The sequence below is a fragment of the Anopheles cruzii genome, chromosome 2 (genome assembly GCF_943734635.1).
Source record: "Anopheles cruzii chromosome 2, idAnoCruzAS_RS32_06, whole genome shotgun sequence".
Taxonomy (NCBI): domain Eukaryota; kingdom Metazoa; phylum Arthropoda; class Insecta; order Diptera; family Culicidae; genus Anopheles; species Anopheles cruzii.
This window is the reverse complement of record NC_069144.1, coordinates 33322308-33335246: the sequence shown is the minus strand read 5'-3', so window position 1 is coordinate 33335246 and position 12939 is coordinate 33322308. Positions and strand designations below refer to the sequence as shown.

General features: G+C 39.1%; 1 protein-coding gene across 1 annotated transcript; it reads left to right on the top strand.

Annotated features, from left to right (window-relative positions):
* Positions 1-1461: 1461 nt before the first annotated feature.
* LOC128269146 (V-type proton ATPase subunit G-like) lies at positions 1462-3352 on the top strand. The gene is made up of 3 exons (XM_053006522.1): positions 1462-1621; positions 1786-1886; positions 1950-3352. The coding sequence occupies exons 1-3, from the start codon at positions 1540-1542 to the stop codon at positions 2127-2129; spliced, it is 363 nt and encodes a 120-aa protein (XP_052862482.1). The 5' UTR covers positions 1462-1539; the 3' UTR covers positions 2130-3352.
* The last annotated feature ends 9587 nt before the right edge of the window (positions 3353-12939 follow it).

Here is a 12939-nt window from a genome sequence, read left to right as displayed (position 1 = left end):
TAGGATAGCTTATAAAACAACAATATTTTGATATAATTTGTATTTATTCATCAACATAGTCTCCTTTTAAGGCGATACAGTCAGTCCACACTTGTCTAACTTTTCAATTCCATGTTTGTCGCACGATTTGTTTTTTGACTCAAAATGAGCCTCAGCAGCAGCGATCACCTCCTCATTCGAGCCAAATCTTTTTCCCTGGAGCATCTTTTTGAGATCCGCAAAAAGTCAGTAGTCGCTGGGGGCCACATCCAGCGAGTACGGAGGATGAGGAAGCAGTCGGAAGCCTAATTCGTGAATTTGGTCATCATTTTGATAGAATTGTGCCATGGTGGCTTTTGTTCCATTGTGGGCAAACGCGGCACCCACTTGAAAAAAACCATTTTCAAAGCCAATTTTTGGTGCACAATAGTAAATGCACTACCAGTTGATTGTTCATCATCTTAGCTATCTTGTGCACTTTCATTTTGCGGTCACCCATCACGATTTTCAATACTTGCTTGATGTTTTCGGGAGTTACTGCCGAATTTGGGCGACCGGAACGTTCAGCATCATCGGTGTTCGTACGACCACGTTTAAAGTCATCAAACCACTTCTCAACCATTTGCCTCGATGGAGCAGAGTCCGAATAACATTTGTCAAGCCACTGTTTAGTTTGCACGGTATTTTTTCCCATCACAAAGCAATGCTTAATGAGCACACGAAATTCTGATTTTTCCATTTTTTTCAATTTACAAAAGTTGATTGAATTGTTCACACTGTAACTTGGTAAATAATAGTCCGAATGCCATGAAACTTTGACAGATATCGTTTGAAGGTTGGTACTGTCTAAAAATCATAAGGATTCTGTATTTGTTTCGCCATCTATATGTCATCCTGCGAACTTATTGAGCGATGTGTTACGTATCGTCTAATCGTTAACATAATTATTGCTAAAGCAAATTGCTATAGCAACCTCGGTTATAAATAACCGAGGTTGCTATAATCCAACAAGTGTGTTTTTTGTTGTCAGATAACTTTTCAAAGCAATATCAACAAGAATAACAAAGTCATAAGCTGGGGCCACACGCAGCATAAAACCGAGCGTAAAAGAAATTTGTAATGACAAATCATTTACGCTTATGTAAAAAAAGTCTATGCGTCCGCGGAGACGTAAAACAAAGCGTAAAACCGAGCGTAAACACTGTTTGTAAACGCTTTGTTCACAAACAGAGGATAATGTAAGTTCTTTGCTGGTACAGCGACAAAATCTAAAAAACAGAAAAAATTATTCAGAAATCAACTTACCTCTTCGATTTCTATTTTCTCGGGCCAAAAGCACGTTTGACATTTCGATGAACACGTTTTTATATTTTAAGCCTGCCACACGAAGCGTAAACGATTTGACATTTAAAATTTATTGTACGCTCGCTTTTACGCTTCGTGTGGCCCACGCTGTAGAATTTTGCTTAGGGCGAAAGTTTTTCGGGTGACGTTTCCAAGTAGTTCTTTGCTAGGTCCTGCGAAAGAAGGTTTTAAGAATCGAAAGATCAAATTGTACAAATGGCTAGCCAAACCCAAGGCATACAGCAACTACTGGCAGCGGAAAAACGTGCCGCGGAAAAAGTGGGCGAAGCAAGAAAACGTAGGTCTACTCGGCGGTCTACCGTTTTTAATGTCGCGGAAAGGAAGAGGCTCGGAAAATCGATACAACTTTTTCGATCATCTGAACCTTCTACAGTCATGGGAGCATAGTAGACTACGTACATTAGTACTAATCCAAATCGAATGTGTTCTTTTGGCACACAGGAAAGCAGCGACGCTTGAAGCAGGCCAAAGAAGAAGCTCAGGAAGAAATTGAACGCTATCGTCAGGAACGAGAAAGACAGTTCAAAGAGTTTGAAGCGAAGGTAGGACGCGGTAATAAACGTCTCAGAATAACTATTGAGTCTGGTTTGGTTTATATTTCACAGCACATGGGAAGTCGTGAAGGTGTTGCTGCCAAGATTGATGCTGACACCGTTAGAAAGATCGAAGAAATGAACAGATCAATTTCGGTCAATAAGGCTGCCTTGTTGAGCGAAATTCTCACTCTAGTGTACGATATCAAACCGATGCTTCATAAGAACTTCCAGTACATGAAGGCCAAGTAAACAAGAGAAATGGGTACGATCCAGTAACAATTGCTCGTTTTAACGGTTAACTGTGCGTAATGGTCATGTTATGTTACAGCAGTAATTTGAAGCCAGTGTGTTAACCCGAAAATGGAAGTAAGGGCAAATGGAAATCCAGTTGAAGTACGGCCGCAGTTTAACAAAACACTATTAGACATAGTTTCGAGGTTCAGCCGATGACGTGCAACTGTAAATAATTATGTAATTGATTTATTTTTCTCTCTACTTGCGATAAGTTACAGTTTTGCTTGCACGATTGCCATGTTGTGCAATTTTCAAGGCCTTTCCTCCTCAATTGCTCATTGTTATTAATATTGTTTTCGTCATATTGTCAGTTATAATGCGCCAAACAACAAACTAAACAACCCTGATACAATTTTATTTTCGTTAAAAGTATCAAGATACAGTGTTCGATGCATATTGAACTCATTTTTCATTTTAAGTTTGATCATATTTGAAATGTGGTTTTGAAATTGATAATATGTTCGTTAATCTGCTTATCCATTCAATTGCATTGGGTCAGGTCATTCGTTTGTGTTATTTCGGTTACTAGTTCAAAATTTACACCACCAGACGCAACACCAGACAATATTAGCCAGCACTGGCTCGATATGGAGAGCTTAAGAGATCATAACAATGTTTAAGCATAACGCAGCATACTATTTGTTTGAGTTAATGCAAAACTAAAGCTTGGTGATCGCGATGGATGGTAGATAAATCTAAGAATGTGTCGAGAAAAAAAAATTTCTACCGCACGTGTCTATAGGATTTGTTGAAGTTTATCTATTGCGGAAACTTATCACTTGCTTCGTGTTTAGTGGCATCATTCTCACTTTCGTTGAACGTTAAATCGGTTAAACGGCTAAATCTTAAACTAACACGAATCTCTAATCTTTGTATAGTGTTAGCTTTTGTCATTTTTTAATGACTAAAGGCGAGCTTCGCTGATTGATTTTTTGGAAATAAAAGCAAATGTTCATTACATCCCACAGTTACAATTGAAATTTGAATATAAATACCGCTAAGTCCGTTTATTTAAGAAAAACCTACAAAGTTGAATCATTTCTACGCTATAGAGTGTTCCCTAGCAATGGAAAACAATGGAACTACAACCACTCTCTACAAAGACGAAAGAGAAAGAAGAGTACAGTGTGAACAAATTAACTTGTGTACTTTTTCATTTGGTTATAAAAAACGGCTGAATATTTTTCGCTGTTTGAACTTTTATTTGAAATTTTTTTTTATTTCATACCATTTTTTAATGGAAAACAATTTTGGTTCAATGTTCGCCACTATAAACTTGTCAGTATTGAGCCTATTTTCGAGTACATTTTCGATTGTATCTGCTCCATTTCCGCACCAAACAGTTATTCGTTTTGGGTGCATTGGTTTCTCTTGAACGATATGTGGGTTTTCTGAACCACAATACTGCTCATTAACATAGTGACCAAGGTGGAAATGAGCTACAAAGAAAAGTCAGAGTGCTACTATTGGCGACTTTCTGGAACAGTTGAAGCTGAATGTTCGTCTGCTACTAGTTGGCGATTTCAATGCAGGGCTTCTGCAATCACCAATTTCGTGACCTTCTGAGTCTACATGGACTGGTACAGAAAAACACGACTCTGAATGCTCGCTCACGCATGCTGGATTTGGTCCTGGTCAACGAAGAACTCGATAATGAAACGCATGTTGACGAGTCCCCAATGGCGCTTCTTCCATGCGATGCTCATCACCCGGCACTGCTAGTCACCATCCACCCGAACTTAAACAGCACAGCGCAGGTCCGATCGAAGGCTTCAACCCGTATGCCAAATAGGACTGGTCGGCTCAACTCTACTCTTGGACTCAACTTCAAATGTACCGATTTCGAGCAACTGCGAACCACGATCAACGTCTTTGACATTACCGCTTCATTAGTGGGAAACATTTCACTTGACGATGCAGTCCGCTGTTTCACTGAGCAATTGACGTCAGCCATAAGAACCTGTACTCCTTTGGCACGGCCACCGAGCACTCCTCCGTGATCAAACAAGCATTTCAAGTTCCTGAAGCGATTAAATAGACTTGCACTACGACATTTCAAGCAACAACGTTCTACGACGACTCACCAATCGCTACGCTATATTAGCGGCTTGTATCAATCGTACAATCGCTTTCTGTACCAATGGGAAGCCGAAAGAAAAATCATCGATGCTGTAACGAGTACTTGAATTCGTCAACGATGATTTTCGTCAAAAACAGGAAGATGATTGGGGCTCTAGTCTACCATATTACGTATTTTATTACATTATAACATTCAACTATTTTTTAAGTTCAATTTAAGTTAAGTTTACATTTATTACATTGAATTATTTGCGCGGTGAGAATTATTTGCGCTAATAAGATACACTTACAATTGATACTATATAAAAAGGAATCAGAATTTGAATGTATGTGATTTCGTTGTACTCACGTTCTTTTAAACCAATAAAACAAATATAGTATTTCTCTTGCAGAACATACATTTAAAACGCCCAAAATAACTAACAAGGTGCAATGTGCGTTACAAGAAAGTTTGTGGTCGTAGAAGGCTAAGTACTTTCCGTCTTTTGTCGTTCGTTTTACGCACCAGATGAACTGAAAAACTAAAACGACTACGTTGAACAAAGGAGAAACGGTTACTTGCTGTTACGGTTAGTGTTATTTGATTGTGTATTTAATTTTGTAATACTGTTTTTTCTGTAGGCACTATAAAAAAGAACCTTTGTGAATCATGCTAGAAGCTGTGGAAGGCAGCCAAGTCCTTGAAGAGAGATCAAACATACAGGGCCAAGAGAAACAAGCTTTTCTTGGAATCAAATTTGCAGAAATTGTAAGTGATCGTCTTGTCTTTTCCCACCCAATTAACTTGACATGTTCAAGACATTTTTCCCCGTTGTGCGTTTGTATCTTTTTCGGGGGCACTCGGTGTGAAGATATGCTGTCTAATTTGTGCCGCCGTCCATATCCTAGGATTCTTACACTACCAAGAACCATTCCCTCACGAGATGTTGTTTTGTGGTTTGTATGGGAGCTACTTTCTGATGTCATGCTATTCTTTCTCGTTCCTGTATTGGAATTGCTGTTCAATCAACTACCTAGAGGAATCGGTGGTATCTGCCATGGGATTTGTATTGTTCGTGGTGTCCGCATTTGTTTCAATGTACCACGCAGAGAAGGACATCCATCTCCAATACCTGTCAGACGAAGAGGAATGGTCTCATCGATTCTTTGTCTATTGCCGATTACAGAGTCTTACAGCAACGTTCACGGCTCAAATTTTTCTTGTGCACTGCTGTTTGTCAATGGATATGGCAGATTATCTTAACAGCTGGTTCCGTTCGCTAAGCAGTAGTTTCTCCGCATCTGAAAACCAACCCAACAATGGATATGCTAAAAAATTTAGAATTAATCCGTTTTGGATTTCGTCATGGAATGCAGCGCAAAATTGCTTTGTCAATGCTGGCAACAATATGGCCACAACGTAATACGTAACAATATACGAAAAACTTCCAAAATAAATCACAAAGCAGTGTCAATAACAAATGCAGACAATAATGTGTGCATGCGATTGCTTACGATAATATATTTCTCTTGAATGCACTCTTAATGCACGGACTGGGCCGTATTTGTTAATCTTATTTCTTAATTCTGGCGACTTAACAAACTTAATTATTATGCATCATGGAAGATGCCAGGAGCAGTAGCAGTTGTTGTTGATTATGTTGATTTCATCTTATTGTTCGTGCTGTTGTTTTTGCGTTCTAGACAGTTAGATGACGGCAGATACAACGAGAAGAACAGAAAACAATAACTATTTTATATGCAAAATGTACTAGGTGTATGCATCAAAAATCGGGATTTTTTATCACACAAAAAACGGTTTTAAAATTTTTATGCAAATTTCTATTTCATTCGAAGTATGTGCCATCGCTAGCTATACATTTCTCCTATCTCTCTGCTAAATCGTGGATTACCAGGCGAAAGAATTCTTCTTTTTTTTAAGTAAACTAGTTAGTCATCCAATTTCGACTTCCTCGTAGAAAAACGAAAAGCTGCTCAGCCAATACGTGTTCCATCGATGAAAAAGAATGATGTTCGGAAAGAGCCAAGTCTGGTGAATAACGCGGGGAGGGATAGGAGCTCCTATCCAAGTGATTTGATAGTATCCTGAAACATTTTTGCTTTTTTGGGCGCCTGGTGCTTGTTGCCACGGGCCACTGAAACTTGTTGCCACACCCATTGAAACCCACTAGAATTGCATTTTGGTCATTTTTCGATCGATGCATGGTTCAAATTGATCATTTGTTGTCAGTAGCGATCTGAATTAACGTTTTCAGTAGGTTTTGGGAGGTTGTGAAACACCACACCTTTCTGTCCCATCAGAAAGTCCGTTTTTTGGAGTCATTTGACGTTTTTTTTTGTTAAGTCAAAATCGCCATTTTGGACTTTTTTAAACCACTTAAAGCACTGCGATCTGCCAAACACAAGTCCCGACAAGCATTTGGTGCGATTCCGAAGCAGTTTTCTTCAAGAGGAGCAGAAAAATAATAATCCCCGCAAAAACGCTTTTTTCGGGCACAAAACCCGCCACGGTCTAACCCTTTCAACGGTCGTTTGCAAACTGATTAAATGCGACCTGGACACATTTACTTGATGTCAAAATAAGGTAATGATGAATGAACAGCAAAACTGGGAAGTCCCAATCGGCAGGTACAGCTATCTTTTTAACAGTCCCGTTCTCAACGTATAGACCTAGTACACTTTATCCAACTAGGTTTTCCCCAATGGGTTTCTGGGTTTTCCCCAATGTGCACCAAAGATTTTTGGGGTACAGTTTTTAATAATTACACATCAATACATCTGTTAATACATCTGTTAGAGTTCTGCATCTTTCGCTCGTAGCTATCTCGTTTAATGGTTGCAGCGGTTCTTTGGCGGCCTGTCTGTACAACTCCCGCATCTGGTCTTGTTTCAAGGAGTTGTATTGAAATGTCTTTCAGTACCGGTTTCTTTAAGAAGGTGGATACGGTTTTGTTTCGAGGAGTCTGCGTTTTAGATCAATCTGCAACCACTTTCGTTACTTAGTTCAAATAGACTGTACTTAAGGGGCATACCCTTTCGCTACTGGGCCTAAAGTCAATGATCACCAGTGATTTCGTCCAGGAGGTCGCGCTCGTGTCGGCTATCGGAGTTATTCTGCATATCCCACCTATTGTGCATACCATTAACTAGCTAACTTACCATACTTTTCGTATTGCCGTGGCCGTGGCTTATCAAGATCTCGGCTCTGCTCAGAGTACGTACGTTTCTTGAACCTACCAGGTCTAAAAGTCGAAAATGTGTGTGTGTAAACAGACGGCTTTAACTGTCAATTTGAACACCGCCTCGTTTTGACATCAGGCACTTGATTGCATGTCGAAACAAAATTTTGTTTGCAACTTATCTTTAAAGAGGTTGAACTTGTCGACTTTTGTGCCTGAAAATAACATTTTATGGGTATTATTGATTTTCTGTTACCTGCTGAAGGAAACTGCCACAGAGTCGCATCAAATAACTGTCGAAGCTTGCTGTTGGAAGTGCTTTGAGTGAAAAATTTAAGCATGGCTATTTTGACTTTACGAACAAAGCACGACAGAGACCCCCAAGAAAATTTAACGATGCTGAATTACAAGAGCTTTTGGACGATAATGACACGCAAATGCAACAACAACTCGCGGATCAGTTAAATGTGCCGTAATACGCCATATTCCTACATTTGAAGGCCCTGGCAAATTCAGAAGCTTGAAAAATGGTGCCACAAGAACTGAACGAAAGACAGCATGAAAGCCAAAAACCACATGTGAAATTTGGCTTGCCAGCTATGAAAGGAAGTCATTTCTCCATCAGATCGAGATTGGGTGGATGGGATTCATTTGTAAAAAGAAAATATAATTGGTGAGTCCGGGAAAACCATCAACTTCGACTGAAAAAAAGGAGATCCAGTAAAAAGACAATGCTGTCTGGCCGGACAAGAAAGGTATGGTGTATCACAAGCTCCTAAAACCTTGTGAAACTGTTAATACAGATTAGCACTGACAATAAATGATCAAATTTAAAAATGCATTGATGGAAAAAAGACCAAAATGGGCCAGAAGTCACGGTAACTTTGCTTCATGACAATACGAGGCGTGTTCAAAAATGTTTGCGACATTTGAGTTTTCTCGGGCTACGTACATCCGACTTTCTTTGTGTCGTTAGGTTGCTACATATCTCAGTAGGTTATGGTAAAAAATTCGGCCATTTCGAGTAATCGGTCAATTTTTGGCAGTTGTTTGACTGTGCACGTCTCTTGGTTCATCCTCGATTTCTGCCTCTTCCAAAAAATGGATGGGAAAAAATCTTTATTAAATGTTGTGAGAAAAACGAAGTTAAGAGCGCGGACGCATTCAAAATGTTGACTGTGACTTATGGTGAAATTATTAAGACTTTAAAATTGTCTCAGGGGGCTGAGAAGATGTGAACGTCGAAAAGCCATGTTTGGTCGAATGTGAACAGTTTCACTTACAGTTTTCTTCGATTGCAGGGTCGTAGTGCATCATGAGTTGTTGCCAAAGGATAGAACGGTCAATAAAGAATGTTTCCTGCAAGTTATGCGCAATTCGGCCTTAGCAATCCGTGACAAACGCCCGGATTTGTGGGAAAACCAAAATTGACTGTCGCGCTCTAGCTCACACATCTTGGTTTCTGCGCGAATTTTTGGCCAAAACAATGCGCTGCGCAAATTTCTGGCCCACTAATGATGCTTAACGATACCATATTCCCCAGATCTGGCCTCCTGTGACTTTCTCCTGTTTTCAAAACTTAAAATACCTCTTCGTGGTCAATTAGTTTTGGAGTAAACAAAAATCGACGATGAGCCAAAACAAACCAAACCAAAACAGCGGTCAAAAATTGACTGGTTACTCAAAATGGCGGAACTTTTCACCAAAAAATTAATGAAATGTGTAGCTACCTAACGCCACAAAAAATCGAAAATCGAATATACGTAGCTCGCGGAATTTCGAATGTCGCAAAAAATTTTGAACACCCCTCGTACACCTGGACACAAAGCAAAATTGGTTCAAGGTACAATCAAAGTGCTGGGCTGGGAGCTGCCACCTCACCCGCTGTATTCACCGGACTTTACGGCTTCCGATTATTACGCATTTAAATCGATGGGCCACGCATTGGCTGAGCAACACTTCGATTACTTCGAGAAAGTCGAAAATTGAATTGTCAGAATTCGAAATGACGTACGTCGCATAGGAACCGATGAGTCGGGATTTATCGCGACAGCGTAAACGGATGATCGGCCACGGAGTCACAGTATCGGGTTCTCCTTAACAAATCCATGCCTCTCAATATGATATTTTATCTTTTCTAATTCAATGACCAAAAATTGTGTAGTAGTAATAGTATCATCAACAATTGTAGCGCAATATTATGATCTGCACATAAAACCCACTAAATGATGTTGCTGTACAATCTTACCGAAACACAAAAGAGCTACCAATTTTCCCAAATACCAATTTTCTGAACGAACTTCTAGTATTTGGCTTATTCACTAATTATAATAGTATCATAGCGTCTTCACTTTTTAAGCGCAATTTTTTATTATTGCCTGTTTTTGTCCCTGTTGCTCCTGTCGGAAATAAGTGTGTATACAATGTTTGTACTTATTACATGGGAAATACTAGAAAACGCAGTTCTCATGAACAGAAGAACTTTCTACTACCATGAGCTTCACCATTGTACCATTCCAATGTTGTAGTGTACGTTTATCAACACGACAAATTCCACAATAGGCAAAAATGTTTCTGGTTTAAGGTTTAAGTGCCATTACCTTTAAAACCGATGAAAATGAAGAAAAACATCTCTTACGAAATGGCGGGCAACGAACTTCCCAGCCACATGACGGTGAGCGACCTGAGTTACTAAAATACTGGGAACTCCAGAATGCTGAGAATGGTCGTCAAGAACGCGTGCGCTAAATCTTGCTCAGGGGAAAATTCGGTGATTCGATGCGATTTTCTGAGCGGTGAGAAAATGTGTGTACAAATATCGAGTAACATGTTTTATCTTGTGAAGACCTAAATCTGAAGCCGGTTTTTCGCGCATTCCAGTCGTCACCACCTTTTGGAATTAATTTCAAAGCTTTGTAACACTTTTGTAATAAATGTTAAAATCCTTACGATTATTGGGAAGGATTACTCACTTTCCAGCATCATGTGTATTGCGCTAGATCTTGGTAATAAACATAATGGTATATTTACTCATTAAAATAGGCTTACTAGAAAACTTTAACTTGTACTTGTGGCTGGTGTATTGAATACACTCTAAAGAATTGAAAGAGCATTGAGTGACTGTAGAACTCTTATTCAAACCATATGAGTGTATGTGGGTGGCCAATGCTTCATCTGATCAAACACAGGATTCTCTTCGTCCTCGACTCGGGTACTCTTCGTCATAGCGGTCGTTGTAGCCGCCGTCGTGTCTACCCAGAACCTAGAGCTTAGCTGTGGTTCATGCGTTCAGCTGAAATTGTTTTGACTTCAGAGAAAGAACCGTGGAACAAGGATACGGGTGTGTAATCGTCATCGTCGTTGTCATCGTCGTCGTTGTTGTCGTCGTCGTATTTAGTTGTTCATCATAAGTTTGTTGATTGTTCTCCGGTCTTGTGTGAATAGTACTACTATCGATGTTAATAAGCTATTGAAAAAGGAGATATATTAAGCGGCAAATAGTTCAAAAAGAAAATTATCCACTATGCTTCAATCAGATGTACTGCATTTTGGAACTCAAAAAAATACCTTAACATTAAACGAGTACCGAAGCGCTTCTCTATCAGGTGCGGTATTTCTAGTATTTCGAAAAATGATACTCCATAACAATGGAGTTTGAAGCTAAGTGATGAACGCAGCTATTATGTAAAACATACACTTACAATAAAGTGGCGTGCTTTCAACTAACGCAACAAGAAAGTAACATCAAAAGTGCCCATTGGAAACCCAGAGTAAACGACGGAAAGTGAATATTTTAACACGAAAAAGCTGTACTAAGGCAAATTGAAAAACATATTTGTGAAAAACTGAGCTCTGAGTCAAAGGAAAAACCATTACAGGGATATACGGTTTACGGAAACATTTTGTTAACAGTGTTTAGTACGTGTCTGTAATTCACCACCGGCTTTAGAGTTTTACGATTGATTGTGTTCTAAGACGTAAGTAATCCAAAATATTGTAACCTTAAACCATCTATAAGGATCTATCACGAGTGTTCCAATATGCCCCAATTAAGGCCTTTTGGTGCGTTACATACCAAAACCCATTCGACTTCATATACCGTTATTCAAAAGGCCCATCCCAAACATTACCTTTGCCAATAAAAATCATAAAGTGTTTGATATGAAACTTGTAAATTGAAAGCATTTCTTCATTGTGATAAAACACATTCCGATTGTGTGCAGTGAACTGGTTTTGGTTTAGTTAAGTGGTGATGTGTTTGGACACTTCCGGCAATAAATTACAATTACAAAAGAGTGTGCCAATTTAACTACACTACGCTTTAGAAAGTGTCGAAGGAAAACTGTTTCGCTAAGTTACACGGGGTGTCTCAAAGTACGTGTATGTTCGAGAGTATGAGAGACAGCGAGTACAAATAAAGCATTCTTAGCGTGAAAGAGAGAGGTTATTAAATGTGGAGCATGCATAGTCGTCAACATGCAACAATCAGTCAGTCACTCACTAAGCTACTGGAAGCATAAATAAAAGCAGTAGTCTTAGCAGGACAAGTGAAAATATATTGACTGCTTTCCTTCTCGCCGCTGCATACTTTGACTATCAATCGGGCGCTGGTCGATATTGGTGTGCATTACGTTACAACACGTCGGTTAACTGTGAACGCTGTTTAGTTTGCCATATTGGTTTGAATCGAAGTGGTGAGGATTGTGAGGCGTTTGTGTTAGTGTCGTGTGTAAGTGTATCCTGTGAAGTGAAGCGTTAAGAAGTGAAATAGACTAAATTTAAGTGACTTATGCTTCAAGCAAACACTTGTCGCTGCTTAATCATAGAATAAAATTTGGCACTTGCACATGTAATAATTGATTGTTTAAGCTGACAGAACCAGCGTAAAAAGCCACAACATGTTGCATTAAAAAAACCTGTATACGGCGTTTAAAATTCCCGTACAAAGATAACAAACAAGCATCTAATAAAAAGTGCCTGTTCATTTCTGTTTTGTGACTCGCCCCATCTATTATGCGTACCATATCAATTAAGTGAATCCAAATCAACAGTTACCTATCGCAATTCTATGAATCGCCGAAAAAATAATGACAAGTAGAGTGTGTGCCATAACAAAATTAGACTCCGTTAAGGATCTTACTTTGACTATCACAGTTCTGTAAAAGGTTCTACGATACCCTGTCATTCTAATAATAATGACAAAATTGGTAAAATACTACGTAACAGTAAGAAAGTGTTAGACCCATTGACTCACACTTCGCTTGTGCGAAATTGTGTCCATGCAGCGATAAAGTAAAGTAAATCCAAGCCATGTAGAGACGACTTCGTCCCATACAGTTACTGTGACTCTAACATTAATTGTTAGCAAGTGTAACTGATGCTGATAACTGAAATACAACAAATATTATACAAACTTAGAACAGTGAGCAGTATTGGGGCTATGGCTTAAACAAAATCGAGAAATTGAGGTTATTGAGATGATATGCGATTTATAAGCGAAACGATAA

What these genes read in the sequence shown, in the direction of transcription:
- LOC128269146 (XM_053006522.1), top strand. Translation starts at nt 1,540, where the DNA reads ATGGCTAGCCAAACCCAAGGCATACAGCAACTACTGGCAGCGGAAAAA. An exon ending in AGTGGGCGAAGCAAGAAAAC is followed by an intron (nt 1,622 to 1,785) that starts GTAGGTCTACTC and finishes TTTGGCACACAG; the next exon opens with GAAAGCAGCGACGCTTGAAG. An exon ending in TCAAAGAGTTTGAAGCGAAG is followed by an intron (nt 1,887 to 1,949) that starts GTAGGACGCGGT and finishes TATATTTCACAG; the next exon opens with CACATGGGAAGTCGTGAAGG.